The following is a 26,108-nucleotide window of genomic DNA, read 5'->3' as shown; positions in this document are numbered from 1 at the left end:
TGGTGTTCCGAAATTGGCTTCGAATTGTGTATGATTTTTTTTTTTTTTTTTTTTTTTTTTTCTTAAGTAGGCTTTATTAATTTTTCTTATTTTTTTCTTTTCTTTTTCTTTTCTTTATTTTTTCTTTTTTCATATTTATATTAATCCTTGCTAAACTCAATATTTTTTCATAATTATAAAAAGAATATTATATTATTTGAAATTATCAAGTTATCAAATTGAAATTTTATCTTATTAAATCTTTAAATATAAATTAAAATAATGAAAGAAAATTTTTAAATTTTTAAATGTATTTAATTTATTCCTATATTTCATTTAAAGTAAAAAAAAAAAAAAAAAAAAAATTATTGGAAATTTTTTATTGCAAAAATTATATTATACAGTTACATATTTATTACTACATACATTTATATTTTCATTTATTAAGTTCACCGGTACTTACACGAATGATTCCTAACAACTTACACATTAATTATTTCATTAATTAACAAATTTAACAAATTTCCATTGATTGATGATATGATCAAACCAAATTACAAAAGTAACGCGACCATGTTAAAAACTTGATATCACAGAGGTTTAACCGATGAATGAAAAGTTCGAGTCAGCATTGTAAACTAGTTTGTCTCGAACAAAATAAGAAACTTTAGTGAGGCTTTCTCGTAGTAACATTAAGCATTTGACCCTAAAACCCACCCACAAAATCTCGGATCAGACGGGAATGCAAACTGACTGAAACCAAACTATTGGTTTCGAACTATTCATTGCAAACTACCAATTGAAACTATAAATATCAAGAATCCATCTTATACTTTATAATTTAAAAAAAAAAAGAAAAAAAGATTATCACAAATTGATAACAAAGTTCGGTAACGATCTTGTCTTATCAAAATATTTGATCAAAATTTCGGATCAGTTAGGAATGCAAACTAAGTAAGGCGAAACTATTGGTTTTGGACTATTCATTTCAAACTACCTATCGAAACCATCAATATATCATCAAGAATCTATCTTATCTTATATAATCTAAAAACAAGAATATAAAAGATCAAATTGATAACTAAATTCTACAGCGATGTTGTTTCGTCAAAATATTGCAAGGAAATATTAACACTAGATTGCCCGAGATTTCTTGTATAGCTATATTGCCCAAAAACAGTCAAAATGACTGCATTGTGAAAAAATAACTAATGTGTAAACAAATTTGTTTAAAATTAATTTTTAATATTTCTTATATTATTTACAGTTATACAACAAGTTATTAGTAAATATTAACAATAAAAACCAAATTCTAAGAAATTGTGTCATTATATACATAATTGTTTTTCTAATTGAAAATAAAAAACAGTCAAAATGACTGCCTTGGGCAATCTAGTGTTAATGAGTGTAGGTAAGCACGATATATACGGTTATAACTTCCAGTGTTAGGACTTTATAATTCTCTTGAACTTACCAAGGATTAAACAGAAAACTAATACCAAGCACACATCGATGTACATACATTAAAGGGTTAGACGGTGTTAGTATTGGTCAATGTTAAAGGATATTTCTAACCAGAAATTGGAACAAGACACGATATGGTATCGTAAAAGCATCGGAAATGGATAATGCTATACAGTAAGAGTATCAACCTACCTAAGCCTGTATATATGTATATGTATATGTGTATATATTACCATGAAAGATTGAAATTGGAGAATGTTAAGATTTACATGGTCACTTGGTTTATGTCCAAAATATTAATGTCTAAGAATAAACCCATATATTCGGTCTTTCACCCGATGTATTTTGTATGTGTTACCATATATACATACATACCGCAATAAACTAAAATTGGAGAATATCAAGATTCACATGATATAAAATATATATATATATAATACATAATACATATGTATTTTAGTTTAAAATGACCTATATAGGTATATAAGATTATTTTCTTATTTTTGAGCTTAGAATACATTCGCAACGTTTAGTACGAGAAATCCTTAGACACTCTATATATCACAGATCTAAAGTTATATACATGTATATTAAAGTACATATTAACTATTATATAGTTATATATATTTATTCTATTAAAATATATATTTTGACAGATGCGAGATGTATTTATATATAATTAGACACATGGCACACATAGGTTTATATATAGAGACCTAGTTGGGCAAGTAGTCGTTAATAGTACTCCGATATATAGAAACATAATACAGCTTAAGTAGGTCGGATCGGGAGACAAGGTGCGGCTTGGGATTACGTGTCTGATGCGATCTCTCCCTCTACCTCCATTCTCTACAGAGAGTCGACGTTCCTAGCATCGAAGATGTGCACCACGTATTATATCCTATATGTATATATATATGTTTGAGAAATGCATGCGTGTAACACGAGTTACACGTGCTCATGCTCTTGCTACCTTTGAGTCAACAATGCGAAAGCTTCTCCACCTTCGCTTCTCTCTCACTATATTCTATGTGTTTGTACGTGAGCCGCTTGTATGCCTAAATGCGATGATGTAAGTACTTGTCTGTCATCATTCCCTTTCTCTCTCTCTCTCTCTCTCTCTCTCTTTCTCCATCTTTTACTATCCTTTTCTCAAAATATATAAAGAAATTTTGAAGGATCATATTCGTTTAAATTGAAGTTGTTCTTAATCATAAGGTATATTTTTTTAACACCCTTTTTTGTTTTTTTTTTTAAAAATATGTATATATTTTAGTAATTAAGTGTAAGTAGTTTAGTGTATTATATTATATTAAGTTTAGTAATTTAATTAATTGTTAATATTTATCTAGTAATTTAATGGTATATTATTAGGGGAACTGGAAAGTAATGAACATTTTTCTTTGCCAACGAAAAACATTTATTTATTAACGAAATGTTCAATGCTAATCAATAAAAAATTTTTATTATATCATTTTCTAACACTTTTTGCCTTACGTAAAGGAAATTGTTCAATTCACTTTATAAAAAGTCTTTCGTTTTTTCATTGACACAAACTAAATGTGAGTGTACTCATTGAAGAAATTTTGATTACATTTCGGTACTCCTAATATTATAAGTTTAACAATTTAGTGTACTATATTGTTTATATTATATTGATAGATTATAGCAGATACTATGGTTGATTAATTTTTTGTTGTTCAAGTTATTAATCATGGAAATAAATGACGATATTAATTAGATATTATTTGAATATGCAATAAGAATTTCTTTGATATAACCAAGAAAGATATTTTTCCATTTTAAAAAGGAGGACGGGGGAGGAGGAGGAGGAGGAGGAGGAGGAGGAGGTAAAATTTTTTGTTCCACTCTTTCAAACTATTCCTTTAATTTCAAAGAAAAGCTGACTCTCTCTCCTTTTCTCGTCCGATTAACGCTAAAGAGAAGGAAAATCCTGAAAGACGGGAAAGAGTTTAAAAAGAGGACTTCCTTGCCAAGGAACTTTTTCTTGATTTCGAGACTGTGATTACACGAATTCATGCAAATGAAAGCTAAAGTAAAAATAGACAAAGAAAATTAGAGGGTGGGTAAGGTAAGGAAACTAAAAAGACAATAATAAAGAAAAGAGCAACTGTATAAAAAAATATTCATTCCTGATAACATAAGATTTTGCACATTTTTTTTCTTCTTACCTTCAGATTTAAAATGAGATGAAGATAATTAATTCTCATTTGCTCTAAGGTTAATCGAAATTCAACAATTATAATCGAGTCACGTGGAAATCATCTCCATATGGATGGAATTTGCATGTATCACGTACATATTATGGTTTATCTCTGTATATATCTACATATGTACATACTATCTGTAAAATATTCGATTCTACGTCAAGTATCGACAACGTATGTATCTTCAAAGTGTTCGTATTGACAGTTTGACCTAATATTTGTATGTCTACAAATGCGTACTATCTTTTTATTTCAACGTTGTTTTTTTTTATTCAAACTTAAATAATAATATACTTTGGATAATTGCAAAATTACTAAATTTAATGAATTTACATTTTTATATATTATTCTATATACGAACTGCTATTGACAATCTTTCAATGATAGAATTAGTTACGTGATTATTAATTTTTCAAAATGAAAAACATCGGAAAGAAATAATATCGAATTTCGATACTATGAATATATACTTTTTTTTTTTCAACTTTTTTTCTATAAGTCTAAAACATAGTTGCAATCATGAATGTACTCGAATATTTCGTTTCGATTCAATAAAATTGAAGAAATCATTTTTGCAAGTCACAAGGATTTTTTATTGAATTTTTACACTGAAATTTTTTACTAAAAGTTTCCTACTATATTTGAGAAATTTTTTTAATAATACATAAAAAAAGATATTAAATATATATATATATATATATATATATATATATATATATATATATATATATATATATATATATATATATATATATATATAATTTATATTAGATATAATAACATTTATTTTATAAAAATAAATTAGTAGTCCAGTCAATATTTCTGATTATTGATTCTTTACTAACTGTTTAAATATTCTGTCTGAAAATGTATACATTATATAAATGAATATGAATCTAATTATATCTTATATCTCTCTATAAGTCGAAGAGAACACTATAGAGAACTCGTAACAAAACGTTACAGGAAATACTTAAGAATACACAACGTAAGAATAGCTTACATGTCATTTTTACAACATTCTTAGACAAATGTAGAAGACAAAATATTGCAAGTGAGAGTAATTTATTTTTATGAATCTTTTTATAAATAATAATTATTTATTCAACACACTTTACTAAGGAACAATTAACAGTTAAAGTATCGAGCTATTTTTTAAAATATATTATATATAACTTTTTCTTTAATGATTTTTTCTTCTATTGTTACTTAAAAATATATATATATATATATATATATATATATATATATATATATATATATATATATACCTATATTACAAATTACATTTTTTATCAATATCACGTAAATTAGGTGAATATAAAATACTGCATTTTGAAAAAATTTAGAAAAAAAGTGTTTATAAATTGTACAAAATATTTCTATTAAACGAATTTCCACTCCACCTCTTACAATAGATCTACGAATTTGTGTTTGATATAAATACAAAATAAAAAAAATAAAATAATATTTACAAATTGTGGTGCATTCATTTAAAAAAAAAAAAAAAAAAAAAAAACAATTTACTACAGTTCGTAATAAAAATCATAACAAAATAAAAAAAACCAATCTAAATTTTAACAAACATTCGTATAACCAAATTTCGAAATGTATCTCATTCTAACGAAAGTTCAGTTCAAACTATTTTCAACATTGAAAATAATCTTATAATCGTTAGTTTATATTATATCGTTAAGAGTCATTTTCATTCGACACACACATGTCACGTAACGTCATTTACAGGTGCCAAATCCCCCAGTAACCACGACGATCAGAGTAATAAGGTAGCATTTATTCAAGGATCGTCGTTCGATGAATAGTAACAAAGGCAGAAACCCGAACAAATCTATCGGCACGCAATCTTGTGGTCACCATGCACGTCCAACGATCAGCGAACTTTGAATAGCCCTCGTAGGGGAGAAGTAAGGGTGGTGGTAGAATAAGGGAAGGGAGGGGAGGGGTGGAGGAGGAGGAAGGGAGGGAGGGATCGAATGCAAAAGGGAGGATTGACCGTGAAACCGCGTGAAAGCTTCTCTTGTTCGAAGCTCACTCGTTCGCCAAGAGAAATTGTACCTGCGAGAGTTAAAAACTCTTATACGAAAAACTCAAACTAACTATATACATACATATACATGTATATCTCTTTCTCTCTTTCTCTCTTTCTCTCTTTCTCTCTTTCTCTCTTTCTCTCTTTTTCTCGTGCAAGCGCGGAAACTTTTTTTTTAGCCGCTTCGCTGGTTCGTTTTTCCATAAACGACTTTTCAATTTCCATCTATATGCTAATATGAGAAAAATCTTTCGAAGGGACCGAAAATATTGCGAGAAAATCGGAGTTTCGTCTATCTTTCACTGTCCGTCTGTCCGTCGTCTACCTTTTCCTATCTCTTTCTCTTTCTCTTTTATATATATATATATATGTATATGTATGTATATCTCGTTTCGTTCGCAAAAGTGTCTCTGGTGGCACATCGATACGCGTTAGATAGGAAAAAATGAAAGTTTTAAATAGCATTGGCAACATATTGGAGAAGAAATTACTCCCTGACCGATGCAAAAATTTCCCTATTTTTTGTTGTTGTTGTTGAAATTTTTATTTTTCTAAATAATCTTTACGGGAATATTAAATAAATATACATCATGTATGCATACGTAAAAATAAATACAATTTATTATTATTTTTATTCGAATTACTTTTGATAAAAGTAAATCATAAATATTTTCAATTTGAAATGTATTTTTTTCTATCAACGTTAAATTGATTTTGATATTTTTTTGATAAATAATGACCACAGTTCTCGTTTCTGTTATTTTTTTTTGTTTTTTGGTTTTTTTTTTTTGAATTATTCGAAAGATCGAAAAGACAAGAAAAAATAGAAAAAGAAGAAGAAGAAGAAGAAGACAATGAAGAAGAACGTATTGAAAATATAAAATAAACAGAGGGAGTAGAAAGTGGGGGAGGGAGGTGAGGAGTGATAAGGCGGTTAAGGGGAAAGGGGGAAAGTCGTTGAGAAGAGTTTGCACTTTGTCAGAAGGTAGTTGCACTTTGCCAGTCGTACCATTCACATTGTGCTTACTTTGCGACAAGGTCGAGAAGGGAAAGTATGACATTCTTGTCATTTTCTCTTTCTATTTCTTTTTCTATTTCTCTTTCTCTTTCTCTTTTTCTTTCTTTTATGCTCCATTTCATCCAGTTCTTTTTCTTTACCTTTTACCTTCCCTTGGGTGTGATTTGGCTCGTTGCCCGTTTCAATACCAATATCTCTGACCGTTCAGAGATCACCAAAGGAGGACCGGAACGAAAAAAACAAAAAAAAGTGTAGAATAAAGATAAAGGGATGATTAACGCTAAGATTGTGATTCGACCAACGCGTCTAGATAACGGGAATCTTCGAGGAAATGTCTACCCTTCGAGAATATCATCCCCATAGGTTGATCCACTTCGTAGAAAATAATCTTATATTTTTTTTTTTTTTTTTTTTATATTAGTTGTCAATTATGTAGTTACAGTAAAGTAATTTCTAAAATTCTAGGACTTAATTTCATTTTGAAGTGGTGATTGGTAGATAATAGTAAACCCCCCACCTCAGAAGGGTATAGTTACTTTGTACAATATAATCAAATAGAACTGTTTTACCAAAACATCCTCTTTTAATAATAGGATTCGTTTAACTGCGACTAGAAGAGTTGTTTTTATGATAACTATAACATCTACTATTATAATTATTATTATCACTAGTATTTTAATATTGCTATCATTATTATTATTATTCTAACAACTTTAACCCATTTGTAAGATTGTTAATTGTAAGACTGTTACACCTAAATATCCACCCCCTTTCAACGATAGGAAACCATCATCAACACTTTTCAAACACAATCAATTTCTACAAATTTTGTTTTAACTCAAAGCAGTTTCTTAAACCATACCTCACGTTTTCATTACATTTCTCAAAAATTTATTTTACATAAAAAAATGTACACTTGATTTTTAAAAACGTCCACACTTTTACAAACTTGTAATCAATAAACTGAATCAAAAAATTAATTGCATACAGAAAATCATTGCATAAATAATACAAATTAAGACTCCAACAAAATGAAAAATTTATTATTTTTCTGAAAATATAAAATCCTTATTTGTAATAATATTTTGTATCGATCTATCGTATCTAAAAGAAAAGAGAGTCGTGTTTTATCCTACAAAATGTACGCGAGAAATAAACTAAAGGCTTTCATAGTATAGTTATCAAAGTTTAAACTTTACGTACAAAGGGTTAGTGTATATATTTCTCTTTGGCTTTCACATACACACACATACATACACATACACACACACACCCTCTCTCTCTCTCTTTACTTTCCACGATGAAAACCAGGAACAACGACTTCTTGATCTCGCGTATATATGTTAGTCTTGAGAATAATATTACAAATGTATATACAACACATATAGATATAAAACAAAAAAGTAATGGTGGTACTACCTAACTTTTTAAAAATATCATGGTTTGCATGTCAAATATTTAGATTGAAAATTGCATTACATTTCCATCTACTTTTACAAGTAGAAGAAGAAGAAACTATTACTATTACTATAGTTATTAACATAATCGTAATTATTATACTATTGTTATTATTTTAGATTTTTTTTTAAATTAAAAATTTAATTCTTATTGGTGCAGATATTTGCAATCAACATATTTTTATTTTATTTTTATTAATCAACTTATTAATAAAAAAAAACTTGTAACATCAAAAGTACGATAAACAAACGTACAGAAATGAAAAACAAAAAAGAATCTTTAATCCTACGAGAGTATTTATTAGAAACTCGTTACTTTCTAGATTCGATTTACCTGTTTGTTAGAAGAGTATAAAAAAATAAAAAAATAACAAAAAAACTTGAATCGTTTCTTTTGCTTACGCCAGAGTAAATGTTTGCAGTAAAAATATGACGTTATTTAACATCAGAAGAGACATCATCAATGTGATTGTATCAACGTGAAATAATTAATTGGAAATTGAAATATTCTTACATATTTCAATCGATAAAACACAAAGATAAATTTCCGATACACAATATTCGTTCGCAGAATAAATGACATTATTCTGTCATAAACAAGTCGACGTATGTAATGTTGTATGTAATGTTAACGATAAGAAAAATAATTAAAACATAAAAAATCTATACATTTTAACATGTCAATATGTCATGAAGGTTATAGTTGATTTAATATTTCGTAGATAGTATTTAAAAGGCTTTTTAAAAATGTTTTTTTTATTGTTTTTTTTAAACTATTAAAAGTATATGTATATCTATTTGCTGTGTATTTACTGTGTATTGCATTTAATAATATTTAAAAATATAGTTGTGTGGAATATTAAATATTTTGTTTGAAAATTGTTAAATTGTAAAATCTGTGGTTAGGTATGTAAATTACGTAATTTACTAAGGTGTACTTTTTAGAATTGGACATAAAACACCTTGGAAAAAATCAGAGTTCAACAAAAACACCGAAAATTAACTAATTGTAACTTTAGGAACTATTGAATTAAGTAACAAGAAAATAATAGAAATACTACTTACTTTCTAAGAGTAGCCAATCGTTGTTCCTGAGCTTTAATGAATCCATTAAGAGTGTCAATGAGTACCGATTCGGTTTCTAAAAGTTCTTCCATGTCCGCCAATGCCGTATAAAGTTCAGCTGTTGCACTGATAAAAAGTGTTGTCATCAACATAGCTTCCACAATAATCAGCATCCCTCCGAGTCTCGTCATCTTTGACAGTCTCTAGAAAATCAACCCCAAAAGGACACACATTAGAAAATGAATGTTTAATAATTCATAAAATATTAAAGAACCACTCGTCAAATTATAGAGAAAATAATGATCATGATTTAAAAGACTTTATTTTGAAACTTTTCTTTTTTTTATTAACTTCAGTTCCAAAATGTTTAACGTTCGTGGCTTTTCACTTGATTCAATCAGGTATTGTCGCGATCCAATAACCATAACCACTTTTCCTTTCATACTCTCTCGATTTTTTTTTTTTTATATATATATATATATTTTTCTACGATAGAGAAAAAATTGGGGGTTTGGGGGAGAAACATGAGAGAAAAACCAGGGCACTAACGACAATAGAATGAAGATAGATGAGTACCAATTAATCACGTACGCTAGACGAAAAAATGTTCGAACGGTCCATTCGAACCGTTCACGCTTTTAATCTTCTTCTGAAGAAAAACTGTTGACCGTACGCCACCTACGTTTTGCTACCACCCAACCAACAGCCCCATCATTTCTCCTACCATCGTCAAAAAGTCCAGCAGTAGCAGCAGGTTCGAGTCGTTTTGATTTGAACGAGAATGGTCGAATAAGATTGATAGAGTCGCGTGGATCGTTGAATTTTAAGGGAGGGAAGGGGTTGGGAACAATAAAAAACCTTACGTGTCGTCCTCTCGTACCCGTTTACGTTCTACGATAAACATTTTTTTGTTTCCCATACGATATATGTATGTACGATATATTCGATTGAAAACATTTATTTCTCTGTCATCATTTATTAACGATATACGTATAATTTTATTATTCGATAAAATCCAATGATATTGTTTCGGTTAAATAAATGGACAAAATTATGAGCAAAACGAATTTTCAATCTTATATATGTATGTTTAAATAGAATTTCGTTAAAAAAAAAAAAAAAAAAAAAACAGAAAAAATTCGGTAGATGATAGTTGAGATTTTCGATTGAAAGTTATCGATAGAGACAGGACAAAATTAGATCATCCCAATCTCTAGCGAATTATCCTTTCAAATCCTTTGCCAAATTCTCAGTTAAGTTTGAAAGTTAAAGATTGAACGATGAACTTTGAAAGAAATAAAGAATATAAAAGGTGAACTTTGCAGTTCAACTTGTTCGTCTCCTTTAACGTGATACTAAAGTTTCTCTGATCGGTTTCTTTTTAAAAGTACTTTGTCTCTGGGGCAGGACGCCTCCGGTCACAAATTAAAGAAAAATTCTCTAATCGAGTTTCCATGGGACCGTCTGCCTCACTTTCCTTATATACAACGATATATATATATATATACAAGGTGATACTTTTTAAAAGCTATTAAAGCTTCTCGTCCCATTTAATGCGAGTCGTCTACTCGATTATAATAAATGTAATTACTAAAGAAAAAATAACAAAGAAAAATACAACAAAAAATAAAGTAATCTTTACTATATTTAACTTCAACTGTGATTGTGAAAATATTAATGAAACAATGAAAACATTTTATAATTGATTGAACGTAATATGAAGATACCCCATCATTTCTCCCTTTTCCCACCCGAAAAATGGTAAGCAATCAAGACAATTATATAAGCAATATTGACAATTCAATTGATATGGAAGATTAATTTAACAAATTGTACATTACCATGTATTCAATTCAATTCGGTATAAAAGTTAGTTTTGAAAAAACAAAAGAAATAAAAGGCAATTGATAGGTATACAAGTTACGCCTAACAGATCGACGATTTATTTCGTCACGGTACCTGATCGTAAAGTCTGTAGTAGAGGAAATGGAAACAGAAACGGTACCTTTTCACACTCTGACTACTATTACCCTCAGATAGTTTACCTCCATCATTCTTTGCGAGTACTCGAAAGTTCAAAAACTTGAGTTCTCGAGGGTTGGGGATGGTTGTATAAAGATAAAGAAAGAAAAACAGGTAGACAGGTAGAAAGGAATGGAACAAAGAAAAAGGAAAGTACGTAAAGTACATAAAGTACGTAAAGTACGTAAAGTGAAAGACAGAGAAAGAGAAAGAGAGAGGAAGACAGTATAAGTGAATGAGTGTGTGTGAGAGAAAGAGAGAAACTAAGTAAACAGGAAAACGTCTCGTACGAGAAAAATATTACGTAGAAATGCATGGAATAAAGAAGAAAACGTACTTTAGAAAAAGCATTGGGCGTTAATTAAGATTAGCAAAAGAACACCTTTTCATAGTGAAGAAAGAATTCGACGGGATTCTCAAGTTCGTTCGTCTTCCATTGTTCCCCCGTTACTTCTTTTTCTACTCGACTCTTTTTTGCATTTGCCAATGTTCGCCAAAGCACTTCGAAGGAAAAATGTGAAAGAAAATTATGTGTGTGTGTGTGTGCCACTTTGCATATGAATTCTTTTGAAACACAGCGTGAAAGAGTTTTAGTAACAAAATGCCTATCACTACCACCACTCACCTCTTTATTTCTTTGGACGTTATTGAAAATATTATATGCAAAAGTGTTTCAATAATAAAGAATAATATTTCTAAACTTTTACATTAAATTTATTGTTTTGTTAGGAATAATTTTGTGATAAAGTAAGATATGGAAGATTTTACAATTTTTGGTTGGCACGGTCAATACCTACCTAACAAAATAAAAACTACAATATTATAAAAAATAACGTGAAACAATTGACACGTATATAAATATAAATAAGTATTATTATTATATACACGGGGGGGGGGGGATCTTACAAGGATAAGAACAGCTTGAATCCCAGAATTTGGTAATGGATTAGTGAATGAGAATACGAATATAAAAAAATTTGAATACTTTCTTTTCTCTATTGAAAAAAAAGAAAATAGATTCTTTAAAAAATTATTAAGTTCCTTAATGGTTCCATCCCTTTTTACTATAATAATCATTTCATAGTTCCCCTTTTATTTTGACCACCCTCTCACATTGAATTCGATCGTCTTATTAAACATTCCATCATCGTTCATCGTCGCCAAGTTTCTTCGTAATATTGTGAGAGGGAGACTACCTTTGTGAATGGAAGAAGTAAATAAAAGTGTTCGAAGAACTATAAGGAAAGTAAAGGATGATAAGATAGACAGAGAGAGGGGGAGAGAGAGAGAGAGAGAGAGAGAAATAAAAGGAGCCCTTCCAACATATTAAATTAATCCTTACGAGTAGGGTAGGTACCCCTTTTCTTCCTTTTCTTCCTTTTCTTATTTTTTTTTTTTTATCTCTATTTATCTCTATTTATCTCACTTTCTCTACTCGCTCTTCTCCTCTTTCTATTATCCCCCTCATTTTTTTTCTTTTCTTTTTTTTTTTTTTTGCTAAACTCTCGAGACAAAATTCAAAAGGTCGCGCGCGGGCTGCAAAACAAAATTGACCGAAGGTACTGGTGGAAATTTCATTGAATGCGTGGCGTTAATTAAGCGCCACACCGGAAGAATAGGTGTATTACGAAAAGAGTATTCCACGGGAAGTATAATAAACGTATATATATATATAAAGTATAAGAAATGAAAGATAAAGAGTCCAAGGTATTCGTGAATAAAAAAAAAGGCGGGAAAAGAAGATTTCGAATAAGGATAGGAGTGGTGATTATGAAAGGAAGGAAGAGAAAGGTTGTTGAAAAAAATAGTATGAAGAAAAGTGGTGGGGATGGATACGAAATAATCATTTCAAAATCGTAGAAAAAAAAGTTAATTAGTTTTAACCCTTAAAGCTCCAAGTGTGCCTCTCAGGCATCACCGATTTTGGACGTTCTACTTCAAATATATCGTTGGGTTGTTATTGGTAATTTTTACGGATCAAAAAAAAAAACTCCTTGGTGGTCATTAATAAGCGTCATTGTAATATTTCAAATGTGACACTTAAAAAATAGCAAGTCGAAGTATGATAGTTAAAAAAAGTTGGAGCGTTAAGGGTTAACTTTGTCTGTACTCGTGAAAATAAATGAATTTTTAAATAATATGGAATATCAAGGTAAGGGAAGAAAAAATAAAGAGTTACGGTTCTATAAGATCACTATGCCGGTTGTCGATCATTCGGAATTAACTGGAGTCAACGAGCCGTGGAATCGATTAACTCGACCAACGAAAAAAGAATGATGAAGAAAAGGGAAAAGGAACAAAAAGAAATAAAAAAGTTCGTTGAACTAGTTGACGGGGAGGTGGAGGTGCAGGTGGAGGTGGAGGTGAAGGTAAAAGCTTCATAAAATTAAATCTCTCGTTAAAGTTATTGAAACAAAAATGTAACTCGTCGTTGTGATAATCAAAATAAATTGTTCGATTATAAGTATGATTTATTATGTCAAAATTCATTTATTTTTATTATTATCAAAATTTAATTTTATTATTATCATAATTTATTGTAAACAGTTTCTTATTGTTTTTTGTTAGATTTCGTACATTATCAGTGATAATATCGATACTTTGGAAATGATCGATGTTATTTCATCTAAAAGTCATAATAATTAAACAAATTGTGTAGGAATAAATGATAATTGGTAAGAATTTATTACTTTAAATATAAAAATAATAAATATAATACATACATCTTACAATATTAATATAAATATATATATCATTTATTATGAAGTTATTACAAATAATATCATTGAAAATTCAATTTATTGGCAATTCAGATAAAGAAAATAATTCTAAATTATTCTCTGGAAGAAAAAATCTTGGCAAATTATAAAATGTTATAATATCATTTAACAACAATTAACCGGTACAATCTTTACATTCAATTTCATTCTAAATTTATATAACAAACGAGAATTAATATCTTACTTTTAAAAGAAACAAAAAAGAAATAAAGCGTATAAAAAAATACTTTGTTCGTAATATCGCAAAGATAATTTTTCAATGATTCATCAAATAAAATTCTTTCACTGTTAGGTGAGCGCATTACAGCTCGTCATATCTTTTGAAAGTTAATTAAACTTCTATCATTCGATTCGTTCGACAAAGATACGTCGAGAAACGTTAATTCGAACTTTGAAATCGAAAAGCAGCGTAGCATTTTCTCCTAGAAAATGTGCACACACGAAAATATACTCGTTGAAAAGTAAATCAAATAATACGTATTTCAAAATGAACACCTGATTTTTTTACTTTTTCCAATTATCGATAAACTTTATTAGTAACGTGATTCTAAACGTCAATCCTCATACCCACCCCGTTCTTTTCTTTCAAATTTTTTTTTTTTTTTTTTTTTTTCATCGTCATCGTCCTCTTCTTCCTCGTCGTCGTTTTCCAACCAGCTAGTTCCGTTTTCTCGTCGAACCAACGGCTAATTACCAATAAAGTTAATCTAACGCCTCCAGGTTTATTACACAACCAGTAATTAACCCGAAATCCGAGGAGTTAGTTGTACAAAATTCGACTCTCTCTCTCTCTCTCTCTCTCTCTCTCTCTTATCATCTCTATGTTTATCTCAACCCTTATTTCCTATTTCACTCTCTTTCCTTTTCTACGAATCAAAAGAGTCCGTCCTCCCTCTATGTCTCTTTCTCTATTGCTTTCATCGTTTATTTCTTTCTTTCTTTCTTTCTTTTACAAGGACGTTTCTAATTACGCAGTAGAAATTAGTTTGTTAAGGTACAACCGCAAACCTGTAATTGTCCAGAATTATCCACAAGGACGAGTCCACGTATTAAATTTGATTCTCTTATTTAACGAGAATCAACTATACCGATAGTTGTTGTTATTCGTATGTTCAAATCCTAAGAATAATGATAGAATTAGAAAATATTTGATTATAATAGTGTGAGATAAAACGGATGAAGAAATGTTAAGTAGAATGCCATATTTGTTTAAGTAGATGCCTATTGCAAATGAAAGATAAATATTTACATTAGTTAAAAGAAAAAAGAAAGATAGAGTGAAAGAAAAGTAGAACGGAAGGAAGAAAAGAAAGTGGAATAAAGAAATCAACAGGAGGAGGAAAAAAATAGAAATAGATAGATAAATGTCAAACGAACGAAGAGACAGAAAAGAGAGATGGGTGAAAACGAATAAGGAATGGGGTAAGGGGGTTGAGAGTTAGGTGAGGTTGGGGTACTGTAGTGAGAAAAGAAAAAAAAATAGAAAAAAGGATGAACAATTGAGAGGAGAGTAGGAGAAGAGAGTAAAAGAGAAACGATCATCCATCCGGAATTAAATTGGCCGCGGGCATAATGCTCGGGAAACCGTGAAATTACCATTTTGAAGCTCTCGCCCGTTTTCAAAGCTACCTTTTCCGTGAACTAAAACGACTCTGTTATTGGTGACATTCTGAACGACTTTGTCATTGTCTCTATAATAATCAGTAGATACAGAAAGAAAGAAAAATGGAGACAAATTTGGATATAGATATATTTCATGTTGATGTAGATATCTTTCGATGTTGTCAAGTTTCTTTGTTGTTATTTCAAATTATTATCATTTTAATCGAAGATCTTTTCTTTGTTTTTTATTTCTGTAATTATTTAATAAGTAGAAACATACATTTAATGTAATATAATTGCGATATATAACGCGTTAATTATAAAATCAATGTTTTCAAATATATATAATATTAATAATTATTGGTTATTGTTGGTTATAAATTGTATTGTTTATTACTCATCAAATGGTAAATATTAAATAACATAAATCGTGAAATCTGTTGAAGATGAAAAAATAATAATACGCATTAACTTAATTATTATATAAATGAATATTACATTAAATGATGTATGTTAAATAACGATATGTAATATAAATAATTGTGATATGGAGAAAATACATTTGGTTTCGTGTAATCCGTTGTTGTAATTATTCGTACAAAAATTTACCCAACACAGTGTAAATTATTTCTAAAGTAATTGTTAGGATGAAATAGAAAAGTCATTAAAAAAAGATACATTAAATCGTAATTAATTCTTGTAATTACTTATAATTGTTTTTCAGAAAATGAGTTCATGTCCTTCAATTCTTTGTTTTACCAATTAAATAAGAAAAACAAAAAATTTTACAATCTTGCAAACAAAATATATATATAGATGCACGTTAATAATTCAGAAATAATTATTCTCACTTTTATTTTTCGTTACTTTTGTAAATAAAGGTTTCAATTACTTTTGTAACATTTTTACGTAGTTTCTCTTTAAGAACAAAAAGTATTACTATAATGTTTCACAGGAAAATTATTAAACGTTCACGTAGACCTTTATTACCAATTACTTTTTCGTCCTCTCTCCCTTCTGTTAAATAACTTTTTCATTTACCACGAGTTTCCATTTATTCATTTTTACCTCAACGAGCGTTTCGAGCGATATCAAAAGAAAAATATATATACATATACATACATACATACATACATACATACACACATCAAGAAAAAATACCAAATCGCTTTGAAAATGACAGACGAACGAAAAAATCGTTCATCGAAGCACAAGTGACAACCTTTTATTACTTGGCTTTTGACTGCTGTAACACAAACGCTTTTTCTTGACAAAAAAAAAAAGAAAGAAGATGAAGAAAAAGAAATAGACCAAAAAAAAAAATGAACGGAAAGGAAATAATCAAAAATAAAAAGAAGAAAAAATGGAAAGAAAAGGAAAACAAAGAAAAGTCATGAGAAAGGGATGCTGATCGAAGGTTAAAAGGTTGTGAGAAAGGTAAGGGTGGTAAAAATGGGTGAGGAGAGTAGATGGGGAGGAGAAGGCGTCTATGAACTCGCGTAAGCACGATAAATTCGTTTTAATAGCGACGTTTATTGCGCCTATGGGCCAAAGAATCAAAGAGGCACAATAACGTTAATGGAATTCATTTGTTCTTTTTGTTTTTTTTTTGGTTTTTTCTTTTTCTTTTCCATTGAAGTTTACGTGCCTTCGTTGGAAACACGCGAAGCGACTACTTCCTCCTAGTTCAAACGTACTTGTTTTCGACATTTTTTTTTATTTTTTTTTTTTTTATATGTATACGAATCGTTGCAGTGGAATAAAATGAGTATAAAAAACAGTTGGGTAAAGGGAGTAAGTAGGGGTAGACAGGTTGGTACAGGATTTAAGGAAGGAAATTAATGTAAATAAGGTAAATATGTAACATTTTAAACTGAAATAAATATCTTATTAATATGAGCTTCTATAAATTTATATCTATCGTCAAATGTGAGTTCATTAAATCTAAATCAAATTAAACACGGTCATAGAAATCGTTTATTAAGTTAATCTATAGGAAAATTAGTATAATATATAATATATAATATAATATATTAAAAGTTCATTTTGAAATTCAATTAACGTTAATTATATATCGTAAAAAATAATATTAATTATTAAGATTAACTAATAGTATAATTTTAAAATGGTACATCGAAATTCTATTTATTTATATATTCATATAAATAAAATAATATATAGTAAATAATAAAAAGGACATTAGAGAAAAAATGTAATGTAATATTTTACCTTGAGTGAGAAAGAAACAAACGTTCGTTTGTTATTCTTTAATCACAAATACTTAATTAAGAGATCAATCATGTCCACTTTCATATTACAATTAATTACACTATAATACAACAAATGAGAATAATTAATTACTAATCCACATTTAACAATCGATATCTTGATTAATTTTTTCTTTAAATACTCGTTCGATTTCAATGGAACCCTTTATTCATTTTCTAGACTAGTTGAGTTAAAATGATATCCCTGCAGAAGACAATTCGTCTTGAGAACAATCCCCGTCTTCTCTAGCCTTATCTAAAGGACCTATTAGACTTGGAGAGATGATCCGATGCGGAGAATCGATGCGGAGAATCGATGCGTCAAAGCGAATCTAACACCGTTTATTACAGAGCCAGATCGCAGCCATGCATTTGTGAATGATGGCCTACGTTTGAATGCACGTCTAAAGGGGACATTTCGTAAGTTGTATTGGTATTGAATTCGTGGTCACTTCTGAAACTCATCTTCTATGTTGTTGTGAACCGAGGACAACGGGAAATTTAGGATAGTATGCGTATATATATATATATATATATGTGAGGGAGGTGGGAATGGGGATAAGTATAGGGGAAAGGGGGAATAGCAGCAAAGTTATACACCAGCAATCAGACATGGGAACATACCTGGCGGCAATTAAACTTAAACTTCGTGGAAAATGTTCCATACATACGCATGGTTAACCTACCTATGTTGGTACATACTAATGCACTCTACCAATCCTATTTCCTTAAACTCAAAAGTAGTCGACTCGATTTCAATACGACTAGAGATTGTATGCCCAATTTCATCTTATTGTTAAATTACGCTTTTACCATTCTGTTAAGGCTTTATGCCAAAACTATTCAACTTTCAACGAAATCGAACCATTTCAATACTTGGAATGAAACATATTTCTCGAATTTTTCTTTTTCGTCTTTTTTCTATATCTATTCCAAAATAGAAATTATATATGTAAATATATTTTATTTCTATCGAGTATATTTGAAATTTTCTTTCGTACAATTGATTGGAAAATAAAAATTATCAAAATTAATATAAAATCTGAAATAATATATAATTGAATGATATGATAATGATACTTTCTTGGTAATTTTTCTTTCAAAAGATGCAACACACACACACATACATACATACACATTTTCCTTTTTTTTTTTTTATTAAAAACGTTCGCGTTGATTAACACTATCCCAAGCAATGATTTAATATAAACAAAGGTAAAAGAAATTCAACAAGTTTGAAATGAAATTTTTACGAACGATATTCCCTCCCTCCCATTCCAAAACCCCACCTCTCTACATAAATAAACAAAAGCAAAAGAGAAAAATGATAAAAATATATAAATGAGAGAAAGAGATAAAATATGCATATATACATATGTAAATATTCGTAGAAACAACATAAATAAACGGAAACACATAAAAATTATCGAAGAACCATAGGTTTCCCTACTCTCCTCTCTCTTCTCGTTCAAATCGTTATTCATCCCTTGTATTTTTATTTTTTTTTTTTGTATTTTATTCTATTTTCTTTCAAATCCAGTACCCCATCCCTTTCCCTTCTCTTCCCCACTTTCGAGTAACACTGGAATTTCAAAAATTTTTTTTTCTCGTCACATATACATATACATATACATATATATTTATATTTATATGTGTATATACACAGATATATGTATTATATAGCTAGATGAATGCGACGCGAGTAAATTACTGACCGAAGCCCGTAAACAAACGAGCGTAAAATAGAAAAAATGCTGTCTCTTCTGTCAGAGGCGTGCAGTATCGTTCACCATCACTGCCATCACCACCCACCATCACCACCCACCATCACCACCCACCATCACCACCATCACCAAACTGTACCGATGGTATCGCCGAAAAATCGTCATACGGGCTAAACTGCCGAAAAATTTGGCCAACGAAAATATCCGAGAGATTCACCAACGATGCAACACATCGTTTGTTTGTATTCGTGCATTCGTATATCGTTCGACTAATACATTCGCATGTTACTAAACCTAGTATAGAAGGGTAGGGAGAAAAAAAAACACGTACGTAACTACGCAATACACACAAACACGCACATATATGTATGTATACGTATGCGAATACAGCGAAAGTCGATGCAAGAGAATAATTCATCGTCCGTATTCGCGACGCGTGTAAACACGTAGTTTACAAACTGAACGACCGAACCATGTTGGAGTAGTTTTGTCGTCTATGTTCCAACAGTATATTCCTATTTCTCTTTTTATCTATCTATCTATCTATCTATCTTCCTTTTCAGTAACGGTTTAAAGGGATAAGCGACGAAAGGGCCTTGAAATATCAAAGGAGTATCGAAATCTTAACATTTCTTTTCGTTTAGGTTTAAGACAAGTTATTTGATTGCTTTTTACTGTTTTTTTTTTTTTTTTTTTTTTTTTTTTTTTTTTTTAATAAATTTAATCAACGCTTGTTACTGTATGTAATTTTTTATTACTTTTTCTTTTTTTTTTTTTGTTAACAACTTAATGGGAATTTTGTTCATACATTTTTTGTGTTTGTTTTTTCTAACTCGAGTTAGAGGGTTACTGAGATTTTTTATCGTTTGGGGAACCCGTTTGACTTGATCCACCACTGTTTTTCTTCCTACTATCTCTTTTTCCTAGTTAAACCAATTGCAATCATTCTTTTACTCGCATATGTATTTTCTCGTTGGAAAGAAAAAAGATAAAAGAAGACAAATATTTGAATCTATGACTATAAAAGCAACCATACTCAAACCTAGCGGTCTGACAAATGTTCAAATGCAGTCTGGCACGCCGATTCATGAATTTATCATTTTTAAACAATTTTTTTTTTTACAGGTAATCAAGATTGAGTAATGACTACTTGACCCTAATATATGTATAACGTCAAATTAATTTAACGTTAATCATAATCAATAAGATAAAACAAAGTAAAGAAATTTGATATTGTAAAAATATATTGTCATGTCATTTAATATTGCAAAAATCATACAAAATTATTATTATTTAACACGTTCATGGTAGAAGGTGACCATTAGTGGTATATGTAGTATAACTACTTGTAGTTAATAAAGATAATTATAAAAGTTGATAAATATGAAAAGTTTAACATCAATTAGAAGTACTTTAATATTTGAATAGAAAAGAATTGTAAAATTAGAACTATAAATAGCTTTGGATTATGTGAACAGTTTTATATAACTTCAAAGTAACATGACGTAAAAAAGAAGATTTTTATAAACTTACAAATGTAGGTGTTCGTTCGTGTATATATTTGGAGAAAATGAATCTTAATTAAATGATTGAATATTTTTATTTAACTTGTTAAATTAATTAACATTTTTTTCTCTCGTATATTCAATATTATAGTTTTCTATGGACTCAACACTTCCGAGTTATGTGTACGCATGCACACATCTCTCTCTCTCTCTCTCACTCAGTAGGATATTATTTATTTATTTGCTTGCACCGCAAGACCGGACATGAAGTAAACGAGAAATTGAGAGAGAGAGAGAGAGAGGAGAAAGATAGAATGAAACGTGGATGCTGGGACGAGCTCTTGCGGTGGTTCCGGCAGATCAAGAATTCATTTTTACCCGAGTATATATGAAAAGAGATCACAAATTCTGTTTCTCTTGTCGTCTCTTTCTTGTTTACGAATGAAAGATCGTACTGTAACACAGTTAAAATAGAAGTAGTGTGAGAGAGAAAGAAAAGATAAATATAATGATATTTTGCCACGAAACGCGAGAAAATTTAATTTGGGCGCGTAAATGCGACTTCATTTGCAATTTTTCTCTCTTTCTTGTTTTTTGTTTTTTGTTTTTTTATTCTTTCCAAACCTCTTAGCCTGTACGTAATATTTATGACGATAATAACATTTAATAACATCACGTTTATTTCGCAAGCTATACTTGCCAGAATAATAATATGTTATTGCAGTAAAAATCTACGAAACTAAATTAACCAGTGAAAAGTTTTTTTTTTTTTTCATTTTGTTTTTGTTGTTGTTGTTATTTCTTAACGATTATTATCACGATATGATTAAATCGAATCAACGTTTGCCGGAAGAAAATACTTTTCTGCAAATAACTCATAGTCACGCGACTATTTTAATGTCGTTTAAAAAGAAACCTCCAAGTCTTCGCCAGTTCTTATCATTTTAATCTGCATTATTTTAATGATCCAGTTGATATTAATATAGTATGAAATAATTATTATTCAGATGTAAACTGGATATATAAATATTGTTTTGACGTATATTTATTAATATTGTAATTATTTAAAAAGAAAAAATGTTCATTTACGTTTCTGTAATTATTCGTGACTTTTTCATTTCATTGTATTATGAATAATTTTGTTTTTTTAAATAAGCGTTTCATAATATATTACGTATTAAGATTTATTTAATTAGATTCTTGTACTATTTCAGTCATAAACTCGAATAAATAAATATTAAGATTGATATCATTTTGAAGAAGAATTATTAGCCATTATTATCTATAATTCGTCTTCATTTAATGCGTTATTCGTCAACTCCGGACGAAAACAAATTATCATCATCTTTCCAGAGACAGAAAGAATTTTGACACTAGCTCAGAAAAATTCGCTGAAAAATTATGCAACGACCAAATACCAGAACATATATATATATATAATTTTTCATTATATTATATTGAATATATTTTTAATCATATAAACCAAATAAAAATATATAATGTATATTCTCTAACACACAGTATCGCAATTTATTTAGATCTCATTCTTTTAAATAAAATTAGAAAAAAAGTCAATTGAGATCAAAATTTCGCTGATTTTGAATTTTTTATTTAAAATTATGATTTTATTTAAATGAATAACTTTTAATACTTTTTTTTTTACACGAATTATACGATGGGAATAGTCATGCATGTATCATAAATTGCATATTCCATTAATGTAAGAACAATTTGCTTTCTCTGTCTTTAAAAATGAAATTTTGTGTGTTCTTTTTTCTTTTTTTCTTGAGAAAAAAAAGGAAAATGATCAATAGAGAGAAGAATTGTTCAAACATTGTTCGTTTCAGCTTAAAATACTCATTGTTGATCGAAGTTTTCAACTGATTGTTTCTCTCTACGCAACTGATGCCGATTGTTCATGAGAGTTCGGTGGAATCGGAGATAGCTTATTTTTTTTTTTTTTTTTTTTTTTTTTACTTTTACCTTACTTTCCTATCTCTCTCTTTATTCTCAGCCCTTTTCCTTTCATCTCCGTTACGTTTGCACGAGATTGTGAGCCTCTTTTTCTTTTTCTTCTTTTTTTTTTCTTTTTTGTGTAATACGAAAGAGAAGAGAGATACAAACGGAATGGTAGAAAGATAAAGAGAGAAAGGTGAAGTAAAAAAAAAAAAAAGAAAAGAAAAATCAGAAAAAAGAAGGAAGCAAAGGAAAAAAAAACGTAAAATGGAGGAATACTTGAAAAAGAAGAAGAAAAAAAAAAAGAGGAAAGGAGAAGAGGAAAAGAGCACTCTCCGATCGAAGTCAATCTTTCCTTCCATTCTCGTTTTTCCTTTTTTTTTTTTCATCCCGTGCGAATTGCAAAATAAACGAAGTTCATCACCACGCCTAACGCGTGGATTCGATTCTGTAAGGTAAAAATATCGAAATTTTCAGAAAAGGATACATCTATCGATGTTATTTCTAATTTTTATATTATTTATTATTTTAAAAGAATTTATTTTATTTTATTTTATAATATATTAGTAAAAAAATAAAAATAAATAAAAAATATAAAATACATATTATATTGTTAGATAGAAACGAAAATGAGATTACAGATTGTTAAGGTAGTATTGAAAATTCCGCTTTCATCATAGATAGTAACGAATAAACTTTTCTTTCTTTTTATTTTTTTTATTTTTTTTATTTTTTTTCTCTGATTGCGATTGTGTGTGTGTGTGTGTGTGTGAGTCACATTTACGTGATGGTTTTTCCACCCTAACAAGAGAGGTCGTGCAAACGTTAAATAAGAGACGATCAATCAAGCGCACGCGCGTGTAAATCGCGCGAAACGAGAATTCGTGCGAAACACGATTCCAGTTGCATTCTTTTGCAGTCACTTGATTCCACGTCGGAGTATGTTGTTTTACGATTGTCTATCCATGTGTGTAGTACGTGCGTGCATGCGTATGCGTCGTGTATTAGACAGGAAAGAGTGCGAAAGAGAGAGAGAGAGAGAGAGAGAGAGAGAGAGAGAGAGCGAGAGAAAGAGGACAAATAAATAAACGATCTCGTCGTTCTCTTGATTGCCACGTTCTTTCTCGCGTACCGAGTTTGTAGCTAGTAAATAAAGAGGAGAATACATAAATTAACAAGACAATGACGATACGAGAAAGGGTAGAGGAAAATGGGGGGGGGGGAGGGTGTAGTGGGGTGAGGGAATGCACGATGGGAATAAAAAACAAAAAAAAAAAATAACAAGTAGAGTAGATAGAAGTAGAGGAAAAAAAAAACTAATGAAAACGAGTTCGACGAAATGGTAAAAATGGAACACGAACGACGGTGAACAACGATACAACAAAGTGGAACAAAATAAAAAAATAAAAAAATAAAAAAAGAATATATAATAAACGAGAGATAGCGATATACTGTATTTTACAATTGTTCGTTGAATTATTTTTCACGAAATACTTATTCCTTTACTTTGAAATATTTGCGAAAAAGTTTTGAAAAAAATAAAATCCAAATAAAGTAAAAAACTGAAACAATGCAATTTTCATAATAGAAAAAGATAAACAAGATGACACACTAGATATGACAATAAAAAATTCTCACATTAGGAAAATTTCCCTTTGGTAAGCCGTATTATATTTAACCTTTATTATCGCGACGAAATATTTCACGGTAGTTCTTGGCAAGTATGTTTATTTAAGATTTTCGTCGACTACAAGAGAGAGGGAGAGAGAGAGAGAGAGAGAGAGTTTGGAAATGTTAAAGCGGAAACCGTTTCCTCGAGCGTTGGGTTGGAGTTCGCTGAAATTGTAAGCGTAGGCAGGCGCTTAAGTCAAGCATGGTAAAGGTTTATTTTCGTGATAAACGTTGCAACGCAGAAACATCTTGAGCTAGAGGGTGCACTGTTCTACTGCATTATAAACGCATAATATGACCCCATACAGCTGTGGAGACAAATGTGCGGCGTGGAAGCGTGCCGGGCGTGTTTCACGTAGGAAGGAAATAATAAAGCTCGTTCATGCTAGATGAGACCATAGGTAGATGGGGGTTGGGACAAGGGAAGAAGGGTGAGGAGAGAAAGGATGACTTTGAAACTAAACGATCATGAAATTCGTTACGAATATCGAAATATATATTTATCTTTTATTTATATTGTATTTATAATGTGAACATTAGTTGGAATAATAATCATACCAAATTTCACGCGAATATCAATTATTATAGGATAACTTGATATATATATAAAATATTGAAATAATATTTTAAATCTATTTATAATTAAAATAAATTATATTTTTTATAAAACAAAAAGAATGAATCTCTAAACGATATAATTTACTGACTAATGCTTTAAACTGATAAGTGAAAGAAACAAAATTAGGACAAAACAACGGTGAGATTTCACACATCAGCTATTTAGTATTTATTATTACTATGTATTCATTAGGTGATAAATTTAATATTGAATATAATTATTATTATTATAGAGTTTGGGTATAATAATAATTGATTAGTTTCGTTAAATCCATTTGATTATTCGTCAATAGATAATGTTCTAAAAACCAAATATGAATGACGTTGCAGTTTAAATGTTAAAAATTGATTATTATTAAAATAACATCTAATAAACCGCACACACATTATGCCAGAAAGATATTTATTATAAGAAAAATAGAAAAAAATAGAAAAAAATAGATAAGAGTTCTAGAAACAAGTAACAACTATTGCAAGTAATTATGGTGCAAAGAAAAGGGGGTCGTAAAAAAGTAACTTGCACTCGCATAGGATATGCGATATCATCGAGATCTGTTGGGTGAGAGAGAGAGAGAGAGAGAGAGAGAGAGAGAGTTTTTAGAGGACAAAGTTAAGTGACCATCGTTACGATGCTCCATATACGCGCGTCACGTGCTCTATGATTTATTCAGAACCGTCATAATTGCGATATCGCATGCATTGCCA

The 26,108-nt window shown here is 29.6% G+C and overlaps 1 protein-coding gene across 4 annotated transcripts in view; it reads right to left on the bottom strand.

Moving 5' to 3' along the window:
* Positions 1–26,108, bottom strand: part of PH4alphaEFB (prolyl 4-hydroxylase subunit alpha-1) — a 282,808-nt gene that overhangs the window by 30,351 nt on the left and 226,349 nt on the right. For all 4 annotated transcript variants that reach the window (XM_089174545.1, XM_089174547.1, XM_015333470.2 and 1 more), the window contains one exon: positions 9,259–9,461. In XM_089174545.1, the coding sequence (XP_089030671.1) occupies positions 9,259–9,449 (191 nt within the window). In that variant the 5' untranslated portion in view covers positions 9,450–9,461. The remainder of the gene's footprint in view (positions 1–9,258; positions 9,462–26,108) is intronic.

The sequence above is a fragment of the Polistes dominula genome, unplaced genomic scaffold (assembly GCF_049000335.1).
Source record: "Polistes dominula isolate Pdom_NZ unplaced genomic scaffold, Pdom_raw_medaka contig_68, whole genome shotgun sequence".
NCBI classification, from domain to species: domain Eukaryota; kingdom Metazoa; phylum Arthropoda; class Insecta; order Hymenoptera; family Vespidae; genus Polistes; species Polistes dominula.
Note: the sequence above shows the minus strand (reverse complement) of the source record. Positions and strands in the feature narration are given on the sequence as shown.